The 21,269-nt window shown below is 43.2% G+C and overlaps 1 protein-coding gene across 1 annotated transcript in view; it reads left to right on the top strand.

Annotated features, from left to right (window-relative positions):
• Positions 1–1,242: 1,242 nt before the first annotated feature.
• The window catches only part of GABRB3 (gamma-aminobutyric acid type A receptor subunit beta3), a 98,032-nt gene continuing 78,005 nt past the window's right edge, over positions 1,243–21,269 (top strand). The window contains exons 1-3 of the mRNA XM_035116193.3: positions 1,243–1,888; positions 2,216–2,307; positions 2,473–2,540. Coding sequence (XP_034972084.1) covers positions 1,809–1,888; positions 2,216–2,307; positions 2,473–2,540 — 240 coding nt within the window. The 5' untranslated portion in view covers positions 1,243–1,808. The remainder of the gene's footprint in view (positions 1,889–2,215; positions 2,308–2,472; positions 2,541–21,269) is intronic.

Raw genomic sequence — 21,269 nt, 5'->3', positions numbered from 1 at the left:
CTTGAGGCGGAGAGGGTTTTGAGAGGTGGCACCATCCATAGAAGGAAGTGCCAAGCCTATGGGGCAAGAATGCAGAAAGGACAGAGCAGGCAACCTTTTGAATGCCCAGGATGGTGGAGCTAGAGAAGCAAAAATATCATAAAAAGATCATAAAAAGATCAGAAAGGCCTACAGGGCAAAGCCATGGGAGGGGGTTGAAGGTAAAGTGAAGGCAGGAGTGCCAACTTGGCCCTGTGACCATGGGTGCATGGCCCTGGTACCAAAATTTGTGGGTGCCCAGCCCCTTCATGGGGAGTTTTGTGAGAGCTCGGGCACCCAGGGAGTTGGCACCTATGAGAGAAGAAGCTTGCACTGCATACAGGAAGAGGGCTGCTGAAAGAAGGGTTGCTGCTGGACTCACCTTTGGGCTGCCCTCCCATGGCTGCCATCACCGACCTTTCATGTGGGGAAACCTGTCCCAAGAAAGGACACCTCTGCAGACTTCCTGGACTCAGGAAGGAAGGAGGGAGGGAAATGAAGGGCATGAGGACTGATGGATGGCGCATGAAGTCCTTGCAGGTTCATTTATTGTCAGCCTGTGGGAAAAGCAGGGTATAAAAGCCTAGAACAGAAAGAAATCTTAGCACAGAATCCTAGGCAGAGTTGGTCATCTAGTCCAACCCCCTGCAATGCAGGACCCTCAACTATAGCATCCATTCCCTGGTGGTCTAGTGGTTAGGATTCCGCACTCTCACTGCTGCGGCTCGAGTTTGATTCTCGGTCAGGGGAAAGAAAGAAAAACTATAACATCCATGACAGACAGACAGATGGCCCATCCAACCTCTGCTAGAAAACCTCCAGGCAAGGAAAGTCCCCAACCTCCCAGCAGATGCATAAGAGGAGCAGTTTATGAGGGGGAACTTCCGTAGCCTAGCCCCAACCCAGCCCCTGAGAAAGCGACCCAAACTTGGGCTGCTTTCCTAGGCGCTTCAAGACAAGACCCATAGCCACTGGCAGCCATTTGCGCTGAGGGCGGCTCTCCTCCGAGGGCCTAGCTAGCCCCTCGGCTCCCCGCCATGCCCTCGCTCCGTCCGCACACGCCCCTCTAGGTGGCCCCGAGCTGCCATTCTGAGGAGAAGTTGCACCTGTGGCTGCCGCCGCCTGTCCCACGCCTGCTTTGGCGCGCGAGGCTCCACCCGGCTCGCGCCTGAATGCGCGCCCAGCATTGGCGCTGTCGCCAGCCGCCGCCGCCGCCGCCGCCTCAGTGGAGGCAGCAGTAAGCGGAGAAGGGCGGGAAGGCGGCTGCTGCTGCTGGTGGTTCCTACCGAGGTGGCCTCAGCTTGGGCTTGGCCCGAGGTGCCCGGCCACAAGGGCTCTCTGGGGGTGCCTGCGTGGCATGGACGGCGCCCAGAGGAGCCGAGCAGAGTCTCCTCGCGGGAGAAGGCGGCGGCGGCGCCCGTCCGAGCTCGGCGCCCGCAGTTCGCCGGTGCCCTGAGTGCCAAGTCCCAGCCGCGGCGCTCCCTCCCTGGGCTAGGCGTGTGGGGAGGGGGGGAGAGGACCGGGCGACGCGGGGTTGGGGTGTTGGGGGGGCAGTTCTCCTCAGCTGCCTCTCTCTCGCTCTCCTCAAGAGCTTCGCCTCAGCCTCCTGAGCTGGGCGGGAGGGGTGGGCGGGGGGAGCGTCGGAGGGGAGAGAGAGAGAGAGAGGCAGGCGAGGGGACTGTCGCCTCCGCCTCTTCCTCGGCGGCTCTCGGGCAGCCGGAACCGCACGCGGTCGCGGCGGCAGCTGCTGCTGCTGCTGCTGCGGCGGGAAGGGAGCCCGGAGCGGAGGGATGTGGGGCTTGGGACGAGGCAGGATCTTCGGCGTCTTCTCCGCTCCGGTCCTGGTGGCCGTGGTCTGCTGCGCCCAGAGGTAGGAGCGGCTCCTGGCGGGGAGGGGAGGGGAGGGAGGGGACGCCGCGAGGGGGGGGGGAGAGGGCTGCGGCTCGACCAGCCACCCGAACTGACCAGAGCTTCTTTTTCTGCCCCCCTTGCCGACCTCTCTCTCCTCCTTCGCCTTTCTTTCCCTCGTCCATCCTTGTCGCCGATTTATATCTCTTCTCCTTTATCGCTTCACTTTTCCTCACCCCTTTTTTTAAAAAACAAAAACCCTCACATCTTTTCGGACTTTTCTTATCCCTCTCACCCTTTTCAATCCCCCCCCTTCAAACATCTCCTCAAACTCCTCCTTTCCCCACAGTGTGAGCGATCATGGGAACATGTCCTTCGTGAAAGAAACGGTGGATAAATTGCTGAAAGGCTACGACATTCGCCTCAGACCGGATTTTGGAGGTGAGACTCTGGTTTGGTGTCTCTGTTCTTGTCTGTCTCGGATTCTGTGCGGGGGTTTTTTTTTTCCCTTGGTTGGTGGGGGGGATATTTTTGAGAGAGGAGGAAAAAGAAACATGTTTCTACCAAGTGTGGGGCCAAGTGACACCGTCTCCTGTTCTCCATTAGGCCCCCCAGTGAACGTCGGGATGAACATAGACATTGCCAGCATCGACATGGTGTCAGAAGTCAACATGGTGAGTAGGTCTCTGGTGACTTCGGCATGGACATGGCTGGCAACTTACTGTGTTGGGTGTAAGGCTTTTTCAATGGTCCTGAATCTCAGTTTTGGTGATCACGCTCAGAGGCAGAGGAATCATGGAATTGTAGAGTTGGAAGGGACCCCAGGGTCACCTATTCTAGTCTGCGTCCCCCTCCAGGAAGCTGGAGTGTGCTTAGGAGGGGCAGTAGGTGGAAGGGTGTTGAATAAGAGGCCCTTTCAGCCAGAGAGCACCTGGGCTGAAAGTTTCCACAAGTGCCAGAAACAAGCAGTTGCTAATCTTCAGCATTTTCTGTCGGTGACCCTGGCCCCTGTTATAACTATAGCCTACACTGAGCCTTCCCATAATGGTTTGTGAGGCTACTCTTTGCTGCTTGGCAAGGACCGCTTGTTGATTTGAGAAGTTGTAATGCAGCAAAAGCCGGTCTAATGGCTGGCTTGGGTGTGTCATATGCAGTTAGTACTTGCATGTGGGGGTGTTCAGTTGATGGCAGCAGAGTAGACTGCATGCTGAAGGGGATAAAGCAGGATTTCAGAGTGCTGTCTCAGGTGCTGAAAGGGAACTTCTGTTGCCCAGATGCATCTGTTGTTCCTGCTGCTTGCTGGGATTGCAGATGTCACCCTAATCAGAGTTTTAAAACTGCACTGCTTGTATTGTGTGTGAAGGAGGCATTGCACTGTCTAAATCATGACCTGGTTCCACTTAAAAAACCCATGCTGCTTGTCACCGCTGTAGAGCATGTAACATTTCAAATAATAAGTGCAAATAACATTGAACCAAGTAACAAATGTGTGGCTTTGCCATGCGGCAAACGTTTTTGGCACATGAGAACTTACGCTGCATCCTATTCCCACTTTCCTAGGAGTAAACCTCAATGACGTTAATGGGGCTTACTTCCATGTGTACGTTTGCACTGTTAAATATCACAATAGAGCTGGGATCTCACTAATGACCTGGGTAGGGAAACTTTCCCCCCAATATTAAATAGGATATATGTACAAGCACTTTATCGTATTTTACACTCCTAAATATACCTTGTTGAAATGCTTCATTTACAAAAAGATATCTAGAAGACTTATTGTAAAAACTATGGCATAAATATCAAACCTATCTAAAAGTCTCAAGTTGGGTATTAATATATTATACTAATGGGGGTTTTGCTTTTATTTATACAGATAGTAGAAATAGTAATACTATCTGTATAAATAGTAATAATATCTTTAGTAATAAACATGTTGGTTGCTATGCTATTTTAAAATAAATAAAAGACAATGTATCGACAATGTTTTAAAGAATAAACAGAATAGAGGAAATATTAGAGAGAAACAATTTTAAGATGCTTCCTAATCCTCTACAAAACTGGATAATGTTGTTTTCTAAAATCCCATTTGTTGTGCTTCATTGTATGTTTAGAATGCGTTGTATAGATTGAGTTTATTTGACCCAATAGATTACTGTATTCTTAATACAATTATGAACAGAATACTGTAAAATACTTTTTGTGTTTGGTTGTTTGGAAAATCTTAAAAGGTGTGGCTTCTACAGAAGAAACAGCTTGATTAAAATATGTTGACATATTAGAAGTTAAAAAAATCACAGTTATTTACTATTGAACCCAATACCTTTACAGTCGCTAAATGATTTTGATTGTCAGATTTATTAAGTTTGGAAGTTATTTGTGTTTCTATAGTTCTTTGGTGATTCATGATGGTCTGAAATAATACAAGAGGCAGGTGATTCTGTTTCCTGTTCTCAGATGGGACACTGGTTCTTAACACAATATTGAACACATTACTTATCTGCCCTGGAAAATATCAAATGTGGTTTTTCCTTTTTTCCTCTTATGCTGTTTTCTATTTAGTACTCCAATCCTAACCAAATTTTCTGGGGAATAAGATTCCTTTTGGATGTGATAGAGAAGTGCAGTGAACAGGAAACACAAATTAAATGTACTTCCTGTCTTTCTGTATATTATCAAATTAGAAACAGCTTCGCATTCCAATGGGTACTTTCCAGTATTAATCATGCTTAGATAAGACCTATTGAAATTATCTACTGTGAGTATGACTTATTTGGAGTACCACCCATTGATTTTAATGGGCCTTGTTTCTAAGTACAGTGGTACCTCGGGTTACAGACGCTTCAGGTTACAGACGCTTCAGGTTACAGATTCCGCTAACCCAGAAATAGTACCTCGGGTTAAGAACTTTGCTTCAGGATGAGAACAGAAATTGTGCAGTGGCGGCGCAGTGGCAGTGGGAGGCCCCATTAGCTAAAGTGGTACCTCAGGTTAAGAACAGTTTCAGGTTAAGAATGGACCTCCAGAACGAATTAAGTTCTTAACCCAAGGTACCACTGTACTTCTGTGTAGGACTGTATCCTAATGCTTTCACAGCTTAACCTGTTATCTACACTTCTTTTTGAGTAGGTGTTTACTGTTTTTCAACTTCAGGAAACGCTGGTGGATATTTTCAGAGTTTTTTTCTTCAAAGGGTGTTAGCGAAAAATAGCTGAGGAAGCTGCAAATGTAATTAGAAGGAAACAGAACACACGAGTCATTGTTTTGTGATACAATGCAAACTTAAAACACGTGTTCTGTACCCTCAGTTACTGTCAACTCAGGGCAGAGAGCTGGCTGTTATCTCAGCAGACACGTGGTCCCAACTCTGTGTTTTGAGATAATGAGGATTCTGGAGGAAGAACATCCAGAAGGTTAGCCAGGTTTGTCTTATGGCACCTTGAAGACTAACCATTTTATGATGGCATAAACTTTTGTGGACTACAGTACATTATCTGGAGTTACAGTATGTTATCGAGAGTTGCAGATACAGGTATACATAGTGGCGAGGGTGATGATTGTAAACAGTGAGGTCAGAAGGAAATTAAACTCAGGAAAGTTCTGCAGTCCATTTCCTTAATTCTTAAGGTTTTATGGTGCCACAAGTCTCTTTGTTGTTTCTGGAGCAAGAAGCCACTTGGAGCAACACCTTCCTAAGTACACCAATTCATAGCTGCAGATGTCTTGTCCAAAGTCCTCCCCCCACTCTCACAACTGGGGAAATAATGGGAAGCTGTTAGGGCCAGGGTGATATTTTCAGGGAAGACACTAGCTGCTCCTGCTAAATTCATAAGCAGGATGTGATGAAAACATATATTGTATATCCTCAGCATCTACTCCAATAAAAGTAGTCAGGACTAGAGATTTTTTCAGGCTGGCAAATTGGAATAGTCATAAGTTGAATTGGCCTTAAGTTGCCTAAACTCTGCTGCTGCAACTAGTTATAATAAAATGTCTATACTGCCTTCCCTGCCTCCAGTATTTGCAGAGAGTGCATGGAAGAAAAGACCTCATTGCTCAATTATGGCCCTTCCCCATAGTAATTGGTAAACAACTCTGGAATCTACTGCTGTTTTATATAGTCTGCCGCAAAGTGCCTATAATTGGAAGAATATATTTAGTTTTAAATCTGTACCTTCGTATGCCCAGTACTTAATCACATTTATTCCTCAGTGGGTCCTGAAATATTGCAGGGTTCTGATTTATTAGGCCTCGTCACATGATGAATGGGATGTTTAAAATAAACAGCTTAAGTAATGAATACAAGCATGACAGGGACAGAACATATATTCCATCTAGTCTGGTACCCAGTTAATTGATTATCCTAAGAATCCCTTGACAGCTACAGATGTAGGTTGAAACGTCTCGCGCAAATGGCTATCTACTTCATGTTATATGTCCTGATTCTTGAGACACAGATTTGAGCTCAGGGACTGACTTCATAGCAGGGCTTATGGTAATGTCCCCAAAGAAGCAATTGGTGGCATTTAATTTCTGCGGTTGTGCACTCTGTTCTACATACATACAAGTGAGGTTAGTAATTTGTTAAGAAAATAGGAAAATGCCAGTCATGGTTGAGAGGTGGTTCTGCTGTTGCTGGGTGAGAAGTGGATCTGAGCAATGCAATACAGGGTGTTGGGGTCTTCAAACCCATTCTGCTGTTAAAACCACCATATTAGGTTGTGGAAAGGGGGTACAGTGAGAGTTCCCCAGCCTATGTCCTGTTAAAGGTGTTGGGGCCCATGGCTTCATAGAGAGAGAATTAAACCATGTGAAAATCTTAATTCACAGCTAGACGGTGCAAAGAGGGGAGGCAGAAACTGACTTTTATGATAGATGGGATGAATGCTAGGGGTCATTGCAAGGACCCCTAGCAATGAGATGCACAGTACTGTACATCCTTGTGGTATTCCTGTTACCATTTTCGTTCCAACCACAATTGTGCTCCCTTCGCAAGTGTAGTACTTCTCTACACTGGAGTAAATGGTAACTAGGGGTGAAATCCAACAGTGCAATAAGTTTCAGCTGTGCAATGGAACTTCCCTGCACTCTCCTCTACCTGTGTGCCCCCTGTGCCCCCTATAAAATGGGTTGGGGAAACTTCCAGAATAGATTTAGGGGAGGCACAGGGAGGGGAAGTTCCACTGCACAGCTGAAACGCTGTGTGCTAGCGGAACTACTTTCCCATTTGCTTATATGGGAGAAAAATAAACAATACAGATGGTAGCCCATTTCCTTTGTGGCATGGAACTTGATGGAAACTACTGGGAAACAGATCTGCTCCTTTCTGCCTCTTTGTATAATGCATAAGCCACTTGCATTTATTTAAGTGTGTGATGAAACTCTGGGAGCTGTCCTTTTCTATGTCAGGGGTTCCCAAACTTTGGTTGCTGGACCACCAATGGTCTACAAGCTTCATTCCACTGGTCTGCAGCATATCTGTGTATTTGTGGTTGAAGACGGGAGACAACACGGCCATTGCATTAAATATTCATATAGTGGTTTTTTTTGTAATTTTATTGCTTCTTTCATTTCTTATATTTTATTCTATTGCAATTCGAATTCTATGGAATTCAAATTGCGCTGCAATAAAGTACACTGTATATGAAATAAAACAAGCAATTAAAATCATACAGCATCTAGCACAACACATTACAAATGCTACCACAGGCAGAAAAACCATTAAGAAGTCCAACAAGACGATCAGCAATTTTCAGGTGATCTGTGGCAGGAAAAGTTTTTGAACCACCGTTCTGTGGTATCTCTGGCAAATAAAATTTATTAATTACAGGCAATCTGATTTTACCACAAACCTCGTTAAAATGTGCACCACTAATATTTACTGTGGCTTGTATTTGATGAAATCATGGTCATGTTGGACCCTTTGAAATCATTCGTCTTAAACATGGCTAACTTAAATTTGTTGGTTTTAATGTGTCTAGATGAAGCTGTTTTCATAACTAAAGTGTGTTTCATCATCCTGTTGGGACTCTCTGCTTGTCAGACTATATTTTCATACAATTAAGCTTCAGGATACGCCAGAATGTAAAGATTAGTGCTTGATTTAAAACAACATCTTTTTTTTACGTAACATAATTCTGAAATGAATAATATAAGCGGTAGATCAACTATCATATTGGTTGTCCACATTAGAATTATTAATCAGATGCATGTAATATCAAGATGATACTGTGATTTTTAAAATTTTAACCTCAGTAATTATTAAAGCATTTCAGGCACACTCTTTAAACCTGGTAGTGGTAATGATACTAATTTATTTGATTTAAACCTAGACATTGGAATCAGCTTTTTGCATAATTGGTCTATTAAAACCTGAACTCTACCTTAAACATAGAGGATTAAAATTCAGCGAATGTATTCAAATAAATCAAATTACTAGAACTGTTTTTACCATAGTACCTTAAAGGCAGCACACAATTTGACTGTCAATTATATTATAGGCTTTGTTACAAGTATTGTAGCACAGCATATATAATCAAATCCAATTCTTAGCATATATATATATCCCAGACTGTTATAAAGCTGCAAATGTAAACTTGAATTAAGTAAAATGCTAGCTTATGGAGTTCTATATGCTCAACAGGATTTTCATTTTAGAAATTTGCCTCCTTATGTTGAAATGGATAAAGATAGGACATTTTCTCTAAGGAATTGTCTGCTACTAGATATGATTTATGGAGTAAGAAAAGAGTGTTTTGAGTGGGCCTGTACTAAATGTCTTCAATTGAGGTTTCTTGTCCCCAAAAAGATGTCCAGAGTTATATTGAACTTCTGCTAGGGATCAAAAGGTAGCTTTAAATAGCCGCTCTGCCCTTCCAAGCTCCTCTACAACATCTCTCAAGTTTCTATACATCCTAGCATAGCTGCCAAGTTATCCCTTTTTTACAGGGATTTTCCCTTATGCTGAATAGGCTTCCTCGCGAGAAAAGGGAAAACTTGGCAGCTATGCATCCTAGTAATACTCCAACTACTGTATTTGTTGTTGTTGTTTAGTCATTTAGTCGTGTCCCACTCTTTGTGACCCCATGGATCAGAGCACACCAGACACTCCTGTCTTCCACTGTCTAATGTGCCATCGAATCTAATGCACACCCCAATTTTCAGAACCTTGAAACCCCCAAAAGTATTTGCTGGTGAATGTAAATGCGCCACCAAGTCTAATGTGTTCCTTAATTTTCGCAATGTAATTTGGCCAAAAAAAAGGGGTGAGCATTAGATTCAAGTAAATATGGTCTATGACAATCAGCTGACCGTTAGGAGGTCCAGCAGACTTGGTAAAGCTTTTGTTACATATCTAGCTCCATCATCAAGAAAGAACAGAGTAGCACCTTATTACTTGTGGTTCCATGCCCTGTTTTAACCTCCCCACTGAACCAAAATGATGTTCAGAGATTAGGCTGTGTTTTTTGGGTGTCTCCTTCCTCTTTTCAGATTTGAGGCATTAAAGGATGGCATTGAGCATGCTAATAACGTATCTGTTTCTGAGTAAATGCAGTCTGATTCGTACATTCAGTAACCAATGTAAAATTGAACGTAATTAGGGTTTGCAAAAGTAAGGTTGATTTGCAGTTGAGAATCAATTCTTAGTAGCTGGCTTAATTTGTCTTAGAATGTCTGTTCAGCTTGCTTAGAATCCTTTGGAGACTGCACTTAGTCTAGAAGATGAATGTGTTTCCTGATCTATACCAGAGCAAGCATATAGGACACACATTTTATACAAGCATCTCTCAGCACACTAAAATGCATTAATAAGGTTATGCTACTAATCTAGGCAATGGTGAAAATTTAAGATAATTTATATGGAAGTTTATCTTCAGCAAAAGAGTCTTAATTTGGTGGGAGGGGAGGCACTATGGGTTTTCCAACATTTGCTAGCTTCTCCCAGGTCAGGTTGACTTGTTGCAAAGCCTGACACTGAAGACTCAGGGGAGCTGTTCACAGCTATCTGAGTACATTTTTGCTGTAAAGTTAGTGAAGATGGTGAGGTTAAGTGTGCTTTGCTGCAGAAACAAAATTTGGCAAATCTAGATCAACCAGACTGTTTGAAACTGGTGTAGCTATGTGTTTCTGAGAAACATATATGAGGAGCTTGCTTATGCACCCCCCATACTGTGCTACAGCACTGGCTTTGCTTGTATTAAAAACAGAAAGAGTGAAGTAGCATGAGCTGTGACCCATGTTATTTATATATTTGTTTTCAGAATTTATATATACTGCCCTTCACCTAGAAGTCACAGAGCAAGCCACAACATAATAAAATCCACTTCTTTAAAATGAAACATGCAGGTCCCACTATACGAAACTAATTCGTTCCTGAAAAATAGTTCATAAGGCAACTGTTTGTAGAGTGACCTGAACATTTCCATTATTTAAGGGGGAAATTCCATTGAGTTTCTGACCCAGAACAGTTTTGCCCCCAAAATAAAAACAAACAAACTAAAAAGCATAGATTGGTGAAGGATGGCAGATCAGATGACAAGCAAACTTCTATGTCTCTCCATGTTGATTTAACTTGTTTCCAAGTTCAGACATGTAATATGAATATTCTCCTTACAAAGGAACAGCCAGATTGACTTCCTCTTCATTAGAATCACAAAATTGTAGACTTGGAAGGGTCCCAGAGGGTCTTCTAGTCCAACCTCCTGCAATGCAGGAATCTCAAGTAGGTTATACATGATGGATGGCCATCCAACCTCTGCTTAAAAACCTCCAAGGAAGGACAGTCTATAGCCTCTCATGAGAGTCTGTTCTACTGTCAGACATCTCTTACTGTCAGAAAGTTCTTCCTGGTGTTTAGATGGAAATTCCTTTCTTGAATCCATTGCTTTGTGTCCTAGCTTCTGGAGCAGGAGAAAACAAGCATTTGGCAGGCCACAGATTGCCCATGTCTGAGTTAAGGAATGCCTTCATTTTGTTACATGGGTCATGGTGTGAATTCACCTCTCTGCCATTTGGCTAGAACCTTAAGAAAAAATGTATCCACCTTCATTTCCCCCCAAACACTTCAAGGTGCCCATGAATTATTGCCCCAGCCTGAACGCAGCTCATTTCCTAATTACGGAGAGGGTGAGAAAGAGAATATCCAAGGATTAAAGTAAGAAAAGAAAATGTAGGGTTATTTCTAGCTCTCACATCCTTTCCAAATGTTTCAGCTTTAAGGCATCTCCAAAACATGTGAACTAAATTGGCAGAAAGTTCCTAGGCACACACAGGCATCATTATCACTAAGTCCAAAATGGTACAATTTGACAGAGCACCAGTGTATTCTTAACAGAGTGTTTGTGTTCCAGAGCTGCACATGTAAGGTAGTTAAATTAATAGGGGGAAAATAGGGTGGGTTTTTTTGGGAATTTGAATACTTTAAATCTAAATTCCACCTTCCAGTTTATTTATTTACTTTATATATAAGAGTTCGCCAGAAGCAGCTTTGTCATGCTGGCCACATGACCCGGAAGCTGTCTGCGGACAAATGCCGGCTCCCTCGGCCTATAGAGCGAGATGAACGCCGCAACCCCAAAGTCAGACACGACTGGACCTGATGGTCAGGGGCCCCTTTACCTTTATAAGAGTAATTATGAACAGCAAATTGAAGAAAAAATTATCAAGATGGTGTACAGTAAAAGAGAAGTTCCAAGTTTACCAAGCCCTGGGTGTGTAATTCCAATTCCAAATGCTGTAACACTCATAATGTAATCACTTTGGTTCCGATACTGTACATTTTCCCATACAGTTGTATGTTTCCTACCCTGTTTTATTTGGAATGTTAGAAACAGATTTAACCAAAGAAGTTAAACATGGTCTTAATAGAGAAAAGTTCATGTTTGTGAAGTATGTGGTTGGCTTCAAAAGGGATGGGTGAGAAAATTGCCAGATCCACTACTCATAGGATCATAGAATTGTAGAGTTGGAAGGGATTCATGAGGATCATCTAGTCCAACCCCCTGCAGTGCAGGAATAGGCAGCTGAGCCATATGGGGATCAAACCTGCAACCTTGGCATTATCAGCACCACACTCTAACCAGCTGATCTATCATTCCTCTGAAGCATGGAAAGGGGAAGGCAAGCATGGTCCCATTACATACTGTACTTCTCTGTGTATAAGACAATTTTTTTTTACCTTAAAACAATGCTTAAAAATTGGTCATCTTATATATGGGTAGTGCAGAGCGTGGACGGTGGAAATGATTTCTGTCTTGAGTAGTAGATTGTCACTAGCATTATTGCAGGTGATAGGCTGCAGCCTGTGGCAATGTCTGCTTGCGATTGGGCACTGCTATGGCAATGTCTGCTTGTGATCAGTCGCTGCTGTGAGAATGTTCGCTTGCGATTGGGCGTTGCTGCGGCAATGTGCGCTTGCGATTGGTCGCTGCTGCGAGAATGTCCGCTAGCGATTGGTCACTGCTGCAGCAATGGCTGCTGGTGATTGGGCTCTGCTGCAGCAATTGGGTGCATGATTGGGGGCTGCTGGTGTCGATCGGAAATAGGATAGGCTTCTGCGTTGCGTTCGATCGCAAGCGTTTGGAATTTGGGTGAGCTTTTTTTGGGCATTCCTCCCATTCTGGACAATCTCCCCCCATTTTCTTAATATTGAGTCCCCAAAATTAGAGGGCGTCTTATGGATGGAAAAGTATGGTAATGTTAGTTACATCATGTCCATAAAGCATCTTCACCAGCATTTATTGTCACCCTAAGCTAGTATATTCATAAATCAATAGATCACCAGGTATTATTGTTTTAATATTTTACTGCCAACAGTGTGCTAGATTTGGTACTGCATGTACATCATCATCTAATTGATATGTTAACACTCAACCTTGACAGCAACCGTAGCAATATTTTAGGAGTCTGTCTCCCTGTTGGTACAGCTGCTGAGATCTCTGCTCAAGCTCAGTGCCAGCTTAAATGTGTGATGGTGAGAAAATGTTATGCATTTCCCCTTTTAATTTTGTTGTTCCCGCAAAGGTTGATGCTGGATACTGATTCCAGAGGATAGTCTGCTAACAGTTTATATGTTTACTGATAGTTATGGATTCATTTAATTAAACGCCTACATTCCTGCATTTTCAGAAATAGTAAAGTCATTAAGGTTGAGCCAAATATAGAAGATCTAATAACATAGCTTAATAATTAGTATATTAGATATAGCATGGTGATACAACAAAGTTCAGAGTTAATCACATCACACTGATAGATTACCCTGAACATTGGAGGGAATTGGGAGCTACATATGGGAATTAATAGGAGGCTGGTTAGTTATTCCACTGGAACAAGCTTACATGTCACTTCTCCTTCTCTTATGGTTTTGTTGATTTTAACTGTGTTTTGCATCACTTATTACACAACACCACAGTAGCCTACACGAGAGGAGGAAAACAGAGTGCTTGATCTGAGTGTTTGAGTCTTGTAGCGTTTCTCCTTCAGTAGCCTACCAGAACATCTATGCATTTCTGTACATGAACAATTATTCCAGTGCTCTCATAAGAGAGCTCCACTTTGGGCCTTGGGGTTGTTGTAAATCCCACCAATGGTAGTTCAGCCTGCTTGAATATTTGGCGAATGGACTGGAGTGGTCGGTGCCAACCATTGCCCCTTTCCATCTCTGCCAAATCCACCTCTCCTTTCCAGTCCAATGCAAGGGGATTTTAGATTGCGCTGTAAATCTTTTAAATGTTGGTGCCCCTGGGTTACTACATTTTAAAATGTTGGCCCAGGGAACATGATAACAGCCACTCAAAGCAGCAATTTAAAACATTCTCCAAGGATAATGTTCCTTGTATGTTGAGCCTTAGCACCAAATTCCTTAGCACCAATTCTCACCTGCATGACTAAACTCTTTAACATATGTCAGGAGTTTCAGTCAGGTGGCAACAAAAGAATGGACTCTTGAAAGTGCATTCTTGCTCTTGAGATATTTGAGCATTACCTGAGCAGAGTTCTTTCAACAATTGAATGAGAGAGCAAAAGAGAACTCTGGATAACTTTGGATAACTCTGGATATGATCTCAGACACAATCCTCTGTGTAGAATGTACTCCTGTACATTACGTGCATTTGGGCATATATTTTTTACTAACTCTTTCAAGAATACCTAAGCTATATATCCATTCTGCATACAGATATAGCTTGTGATAATTTGAAGGGCACTACATTTTTGAAGGTGCTCTATGTTGACGCTTATGTCTGATTGTTGATTTTGGTGTTTCATTGTAGGGTATTGGTTTTTTGGTTTTTTTTTTTGGAGGAATCTTTTATCCTTTGAAAACGTAATGATACTAGGAACCACTTAATGCTGCAAATTCTGATTTAGTAAAGATGATTTCTTTTGCTGCAGCTTTTGTATAGGGTATATTTTATGTAGAATCATAAAATTGTAGAGTTAGAAGGGACTCTGTGGGTCATCTAGTCCAGCCCTCTGCAGTACAGGAATCTCAACTCGATCATACATGGTTATCCAAGCTATGCTTAAAAATCTCCAAGGATCTTCAAGGAAGGAGAGTCCACAGCCTCTCATAGGAATCAATTCCACTGCTGAACACCTATTACTGCCAGAAGGTTCTTCCTGATGTATTTCACATTCACTATTCAGTGCATACAGCAGCCAATCTTTGTTGCAAATGAGGGCTGTGTATAGAGAATGGCACATTATTAATTTGCTGCTCTGTGATCTGAACTATTACAGAAAATGATCAGATCTTCTAAGGGTGAAGGAACACTAACAAAGTATGCCATCTCTGTTTCACTGCCATGTAGTCTGGCTGTCAGCCTGCCTGTCATTTGCCAGAATTATGCAAAAAGGAAAAAGAGAGAGAGATGAGTTAGGTATCCATATAAGAAGAGACTGTACAGATGATTGGAAGTTGCTAGTTGCTTTTTCGCCTTGGGATGGGACGTGGGTGGTGCTGTGGTCTAAACCACTGAGCCTAAGGCTTGCCGATCAGAATATCGGCAGTTTGAATCCCTGCGACGGAGTGAGCTCCTGTTGCTCAGTCCCAGCTCCTGCCCACCTAGCAGTTTGAAAGCACGTCAAAGTGCAAGTAGATAAATAGGTACCACTCCAGCAGGAAGGTAAATGGTGTTTCCATGCACTGCTCTGGTTCTCCAGAAGCAGCTTAGTCATGCTGGCCACATGACCTGGAGGCTGTACGCCGGCTCCCTCGGCCAGTAAAGCAAGATGAGCGCCGCAATCCCAGAGTCATCCGCGACTAAACCTTATGGTCAGGGGTCCCTTTACCTTTACCTATCAGATGTGGCAGTGATCGCGGAAGACACTAGAATCAAACAGGATTTTCTGAAACTCATAGAATTTGCAACACCAGGCAGTTCCAATGTAATATTTAGAACAGAACTGGGGGGGGGGGTGTCCCTAAAATGGTTATTATCACTCAAAAAGTTACCACCTCCAAAAGGTTTTGCTAGCACTCTTGGTATTTGAATACCTCAGATAAACCCAAACTGTCTGTTCATCCGTATAAAGGTAGCACCACACAGTGTTTAAGCATGGGTAGGCATAAAGAGTTTTAAATCCCTAGCCACATTATGCAATAGATAAAAATAGACTTATCCATTAGGATATTAGAATCACTAGGCATCCAGACGTAAAAGATAATAATGTATTTCTAAAACTATCTGAGCTGTCTTTCTTTATCCTAAGAAGGTATGAAAAGACAAGGCATATAAAGGGTAAGTCCTTTAAAAGAGGCCCTGTGGATACAGAGTACACATGTTCCACGGGGCCTCTTTTAAAAGTACTCACCCTGTACTTGCATAGTTACCAATTCTTAGAAGTCCATTTCTTCCAAAGAGGCCTGGGAAGCAAGGAATCTCCATGGGGCCTGCGACTGTGGCAGCCAAAGAGAGCAAGAAATTACTTCACAGCAGGAAACTCTATCTCAGTCTGGATTCTGAATCTTCCAGGAAATAGGGGTGCCACCACTTGGCCAAAGGGAGTCCATTGGAACATGAACCAGTCAACGCTATAGTACAAGGCAGCAAGATTCAGGACCTTGTGAAAAGGGAATAGGAGAAGATTAAGGCATGAATGACACTGTGCAGCCCAACCTGTACAACTTCACTTTTATCCAGTAACAAGGCAGCTTTGTATTTAATTAGGGGGTGAGTAGTGGGTGGGATGGAACAAACTGAGAGGTAATATATGGCCGCAACTTGGAAAGACTTGGTTAGGGTCAAAGATGCAAAGGTCCTGTCCTGTGTGTGACAAAACACACCCATACTACTTTTCTGACTCCCCCAACTGTTGTACTTGACATTTTAAAATGGAAGACAGAATATTAAACAGGGCAGTAAACACTGGTTACACGGGGGAACAGGGTTTAGCTGCTATAGCCAGCATGTTCTATCATCCGTTTGAAATGCAGTTATTCAGGCAGGACAATTTTGTGTGTGCGTAGTTGTTTATTTATTTTAAATGAGTTCTGTTTGTAGCTACAAGTCATAGGAGCTGGAAATGTTATTTTTTTAAAAAAAAATATTCCCTTCAGTTCTGCTTTGTGAGCAACAGAGTTCTGTGATTACCATATTTTTCCATGTATAAGACTAGGCTTTTTTAAACCAAAAAATTAGGTTTAAAATTGGGGCTCGTCTTATACATGGGTAGTGCTGAAAAAATACAGTAATTTAAGAACCCAAGTCCTGCTTCGGTTTCCTGAGAAAACAGTTTTGCGGAATTTCCAAAATTAATAGATTAATAGATTTAAATTAATAGATTAATAGATTTAAATTAATAAATTAATAGATTTCTGCTTCATGAACCCAGTAATGTGGGACTTTTACTTCTCTGGTGCTATGAGAGGTTTTATATTAGGGTTACTTGTATCTGACTGCAAGGGGAAGAATCAAACAGCACCCTCCCTCCTTTGACGATCTCAGTTCTTGCCCTTTCTTGCCCAGGAGTCACTTAAGCTCATCCTGCAACATGGGCACGCCTCATATCAGCATCCTGTAAGCCAAATACCAGGCCCCATTGGCCCATCAACAGGATTTTAAAAATTATTCCTCCTTTCCAAACCTGGCTGTGGATACTAAGCCATCTATAAATGGACTAAATGTAAATGGACTAGATAAGGACTTCCGGTTTGCCACTAGCAATGGAGGGGGGCGGTGACACTTTGAGGAGCGTGCTGGATGCCGATTTTGGAGGTTTAAGGGGCATGCATGTGAGCAATGTGCTCCCCAAAGATTCCAGGGTGAACCTGGAGATCCAGAAGATCCATGGTGACTGAAGAGAGCCCCCCAGAGACCAAGTTGCTCCAGAATCCCTCATCGACTAAGCGGCAGGCTTCCCCCCCCCCCAAGAAAAGCCAAAATCAGAAAGAACCAATTCGAGAATATTGGAGAAAGAAGGGGGGGCAACTTTGGAGTTAAAAAAGGGAGTCCACTCCAGAATTGGTCTAAACAAGCTGCATGGGGGGGGGGGGAATGACTGAGGAAGACAAGGTAAAAAAATTAAGAGCCTGCTATGAAACCAAGTAATAGGGAGAGGTCTGAAAACGGAGACCAAACTGTATAAAGTGAAATCAGGATTTAAAGACCTCTGATCCCTGTAAAAGACTGAAAATTCCAGAGATAAGAAAAATAAACAGCAATAATTTATGGGAAAAAGAAAACTGGCGGTGTGTAACTATCTCTCCTCCTTCTCATTCCTTTCCCTCTTTCCATACTTCTCATTTAGCAGTGGATTAGAATCAGCACACCATGCATAACCACACACTGGAGAAATAACTTGTCCGTTGTAATCTGCATCTCATGTGCCTCATCACACGCTGAGCAAATATTCCTTTGAAGAGATGATGGTCCAAAAGAGAACAAGTGTCAGGGAAGTGCCTGTGTTACCTGCAATAGAAATATAAATTAGTTGAGATGGAGGGTCATCAGCAACTGAGGAACGAGGAGGAGCAGGGGAACAGGATGAAGAATTAAAAGTATTTAGCATTATGTAGTTGCTGGCGTCCATAGCATTCCTCCATCCTCGCTTTCTAGCTCCCTGCCTAGCTGCCTGTCTGCAACAGAAACTATGTCTACTGATGGGGCTTGCTCACACCATCCTTTCCCCAGAACCATGTGGAGACGTTACATGAAGAAGCCAAGAGTCGAGTCAACAGCATTCCCTGCAATGAGGCCAGTTAGCAACACTGCTGTTGAAGATGTCTAAAAACATTTAAAAACAAAAAATGAAGAGGGCAACAAATAGCAGCACTAGCACTCATGCAAATCATCTTAAAGTTAAGATGGTGAGGTGACCCATTATGCTTAAATCTCCAGCAGTGATGATAGTTTGTTTGGGTGAAGTGAGTTCTGCATAGTGAAGGACGATGATTTAACATTCTTGTATCCCAACTATGAAAAACAATGAGTAAACCTATGTTCACTCCAGCTGTGTATAGGATTGTCCCAGTCAGTTTCCAATATCATAGTTTGCAGAGGGCATAGGCCAAAAGTCAAAAATACTTCTTTTGCATAAAAATCAAAATTATACTCAGTAATTAGAAAGTGCATTGAAGTTTAATCAGCTGATCTTTACTTGGGGTGACCAAGCTCTGAGTCTTGGAATGGAATTTCCAGAAAACAGGCACCAGGTCCTTTGATGTTATTGTAAAGTGGCTCCTTCAAAATCCCCCCCCCCGGCATGTCTGCCCATGTAGCATTGTAAATTGCTTTTAAAATTACATAAAGGAGCTTATGCTTCAAAATAGAAATCAAGAGCTTGCATAAATAATGTTCTTATCCATTAACAAGAGATGTGTTCTTTATCTTTGCATTTAGAAAAGCTATAGTGCTTCATCTTGAAACTAGAAGACCCATTTGCAGTCACTCGATGATCTTGCCCTCCTATCTATCACAGGAGGAGAGAGCGTTTTTCTGTAGGGTGGATAGGTGCTGTCCTCCCCCCCCCCCCATTTTAGAATAAAAAAGGGAGATAAAATGCATTGATTCATGGGAAACTGAGAATCACACAGGAACAAGCTAGTTTTCCTTAGAAAGGAGAGAAACATAATAATGTCCCTTGTGGAAGAATGGTGGACCATTTCCAATGCTGTCTCCCCTCTTCTCTCCTTGAGCCTACACAAGGGCTTCCATGTCTTTGCTGTGGGATATGGGACTGTTTAGGGCATAAAAGCATTAATGGACAATTACTGCTTTAGGAACTCAAAAAATGATGTGGGTTGGACTGAAATGATGAGCAAAATGCTGCCTATGGAATGGGATTTACCTGCCTTTCTCTTTCCTGCTGCATCACACAACCCAACTTCCAAATATTCCAAGGCTTGAGGAACTTTGGGATATGATGTGGGGTATGGTTTGAGGGCGGTGACTGCAGGCATGGGGGAAGTTGGTGGAAATCACAGACTCCCCATTGCCTAAGTGCAGTGGCGCTCCAGGCACTGCTGGATTCACAGTCCCTATGTTAGGGGGAAGTATTGCCCATCACCAATGCAATAACATTTCATTAGCAGGGACTTGTCCGAGGACAGATGATGCTATTATATTTTTAAAGCTAAGTAAGCCTTGGTTTGGTCAGTGCCTGAATGTGAAAGTTCCTAGGCGCATAAGGCGCACCGTGGTCCGATGGAGATATACAGTGATTAATAAAACACAGGGAAAATTTTAATGGGGTGAAATAGGCCAGAACATTTTTTGATTACTGATGTAAAGTGGTTTGGCAAAGGCATTGGGTAAGTATACAGGATGCCCTCAACCAACCCACTTGCTGGTTGAACCTGGTGATGGGTCAGCGCTGATACCCCTTGGCATAGATAAAGTGTGACATTCCTGCCAGTGCCATCTCTTGGAAGGGGTGTCATGGCCCATTAGCTCCACATAGATCCCTCAACATCAGTGCTTCTCCCTGAACCCTTTAAATGAGGTACCTTTATGATAAAGGATACCACCCAATGCACTATCTGCCAAAGTCATGACATTTGCTATGAGGCACGTGAAAATCTGCAGATGGGAAAATTAGCATCCCAGGGGGAGGGGAATCCTCCCCTGGCCCCTGGAAAGCAGTGGTGAAGTTTTCCGCAGTCTTTTAGTTGTGTCCAACTCTTCGTGACCCCATGGACCCGAGCATGCCAGTCACTCCTGTCTTCCACTGCCTCCCGCAGTTTGGTCAGACTCATGTTGGTGGCTTCGAGAACACTGTCCAACCATCTCGTCCTCTGTCGTCCCCTTCTCCTTGTGCCCTCCATCATGAGGTGGCCAAAGTATTGAAGCCTCAGCTTCACAATCTGTCCTTCCAGTGAGCACTCAGGGCTGAATTCCTTAAGAATGGATAGGTTTGATCTTCTTGCCATCCATGGGATTCTCAAGAGTCTCCTCCAGCACCATAATTTAAAAGCATGAATTCTTCGGTAGTGGCACCCACCCTGTGGAATGCCCTCCCACTAGAGGTCAAAGAGAACAATTATCAGACCTTTAGAAGGCATCTCAAGGCAGCCCTGTTTAGGGAAGCTTTTAATGTTTGATGGATTTCTGTATTTTAGAATTTCTGTTTTTTTGGAAGCCGCCCAGAGTGGCTGGGGGAACCCGGCCAGATGGGCGGGGTATAAATAATAAATTATTATTATTATTATTATTATTATTATTATTATTATTATTATTATTATTCGGCGATCAGCCTTCTTTATGGTCCAGCTCTCAATGCCATACATCACTACTGGGGAAACCATAGCTTTAACTATACGGAGCTTTGTAGGCAATGTGATGTCTCTGCTTTTTAAGATGCTGTCTAGGTTTGTCATTACTTTTCTCCCAAGAAGCAGGCGTCTTTTAATTTTGTGACTGCTGTCACCATCTGCAGTGATCAAGGAGCCCAAGAAAGTAAAATCTCTCACCGCCTCCATTTCTTCCCCTTCTATTTGCCAGGAGGTGATGGGACCAGTGGCCATGATCTTGGTTTTTTGATGTTGAGCTTCAGACCATATTTTGTGCTCTCCTCTTTCACCCTCATTAAAAGGTTCTTCAATTCCTCCTCACTTTCTGCCATCAAGGTTGTGTCATCAGCATATACTACATTGCACTAAATCCCCACAGCAACTGGTCCTTATCTTGCAATTACTGGTAAATCCAGTAATGGCAATACTTCCAGATGTGGTGAGCTTCCAGAAGATGAAATGAAACAGGCTTCCTATGCATCCATATTATGCTGACAACTTTAGCAGTATGGCTGTGACAGCATTGGGGAGAAGGGAACAAAATGGGCTGGAGTAGAGGCAAGATTGAGTCTTAAGGAGAAAGAACTGGAGCCGAAGAGGTGTGCAGAGGAAAGGTATGGAGCAAACTATGGACTGGAACGCACCCATCTCCCAACACCAGTGCTTTTCTTTCTGGGGT

Source organism: Zootoca vivipara, chromosome 4 (assembly GCF_965207765.1).
Source record: "Zootoca vivipara chromosome 4, rZooViv2.hap1.1, whole genome shotgun sequence".
NCBI lineage: Eukaryota > Metazoa > Chordata > Lepidosauria > Squamata > Lacertidae > Zootoca > Zootoca vivipara.
The sequence above is the reverse complement of the archived record's forward strand: the minus strand, read 5'-3'. Positions and strand labels throughout refer to the sequence as shown.